The sequence below is a fragment of the Penaeus monodon genome, chromosome 27 (genome assembly GCF_015228065.2).
Source record: "Penaeus monodon isolate SGIC_2016 chromosome 27, NSTDA_Pmon_1, whole genome shotgun sequence".
Classification (NCBI taxonomy): Eukaryota; Metazoa; Arthropoda; class Malacostraca; order Decapoda; family Penaeidae; genus Penaeus; species Penaeus monodon.
Genome location: NC_051412.1, coordinates 26,781,218 through 26,782,164, shown reverse-complemented (window position 1 = coordinate 26,782,164; position 947 = coordinate 26,781,218). Strand labels below are relative to the sequence as shown.

General features: G+C 36.2%; 1 protein-coding gene across 13 annotated transcripts in view; it reads left to right on the top strand.

The window, feature by feature from the left end:
• LOC119590744 (protein FAM98A-like) overlaps window positions 1-947 on the top strand; it is a 12,115-nt gene that overhangs the window by 3,515 nt on the left and 7,653 nt on the right. For all 13 annotated transcript variants that reach the window (XR_005230285.1, XM_037939451.1, XM_037939448.1 and 10 more), the window contains exons 6-7: window positions 120-305; window positions 603-702. Coding sequence is in view for 12 of the 13 variants with exons in the window: in XM_037939451.1 (XP_037795379.1) it covers window positions 120-305; window positions 603-702 (286 nt within the window). In the remaining variant the exon portion in view is untranslated. The remainder of the gene's footprint in view (window positions 1-119; window positions 306-602; window positions 703-947) is intronic.

Sequence of the window (947 nt, the reverse complement as noted above, 5' to 3'; positions counted from 1 at the left end):
TAGTTTTTCTTCTCCATAGTATAGCCTGTGATTGACCAGCAAATAAACAGAAGAATAGTAAACATCTTTGATGAATAAACAAGTCAGAAATATAATATAATTTAATGGTATATTTCTAGTGGTCCAACAAAGCCAAAATGCGAGAAAATGACCTGGTGAAAGCATTCCGATCCCGAAGAGACCAACTGACAGAAATCCCGAGTGTATCTGTGGGAGACATGCTAGCAGCTAGGGAAGACTTAGCAGTCTTAGAGAAGACTAGCAATGCATCTGTGCGCAAGGCTACTAAAACACCCCTGAATAAGGTAGCTATCCTTCCAATTGCTATAAAAGAGTCATGATCTTTTTTAATTTCTTGTTAATTTTATAACAAATTTTTTCATCCTTAATTAATAAATGTCTGTTGTATTAGATTCTACTGATTATAAGCACAAATCCAGTTCCCTTCCAAATGCATCTGCAGCAAATGACCATAGCATAGGAATCAACAGATTTCTTATATTATTTTTATTTCATTGATTCTCTTGTACCAGGTGACTATCTATTTAACTGATTCTCTCTGTACCTGAAGATTATCACTCTCAACCTTGTCATCCACACAGGTTCTGATAGGAAAGGTTCCAGATCGAGGTGGCCGAGCGCATGAGCTGGAGCCTCCCCCACCTGAGATGCCATCGTGGTCGCAGAGGCAGCCGGGAGGAGGTAAGAACTTTGGTGTCAGTTTAGCGTTTGGTGATTTGAGGGTTAACCACTTTTATTGCAGTGTTATTTATTTAATTTGTATTTTTATCTTTTAGTTTCTTTCTGTTTTTTACGTGTTTTGACAGATTGTTATTATGGTTGTAGAAAGAAAACAAAAAGAAAAAGATGTCTTGTCAAGAACTAAACAACTGGTCTCTAAGGAGTATTTTATAGGCTTACTTTTTTTTTCTTTCTTTATAATGAAT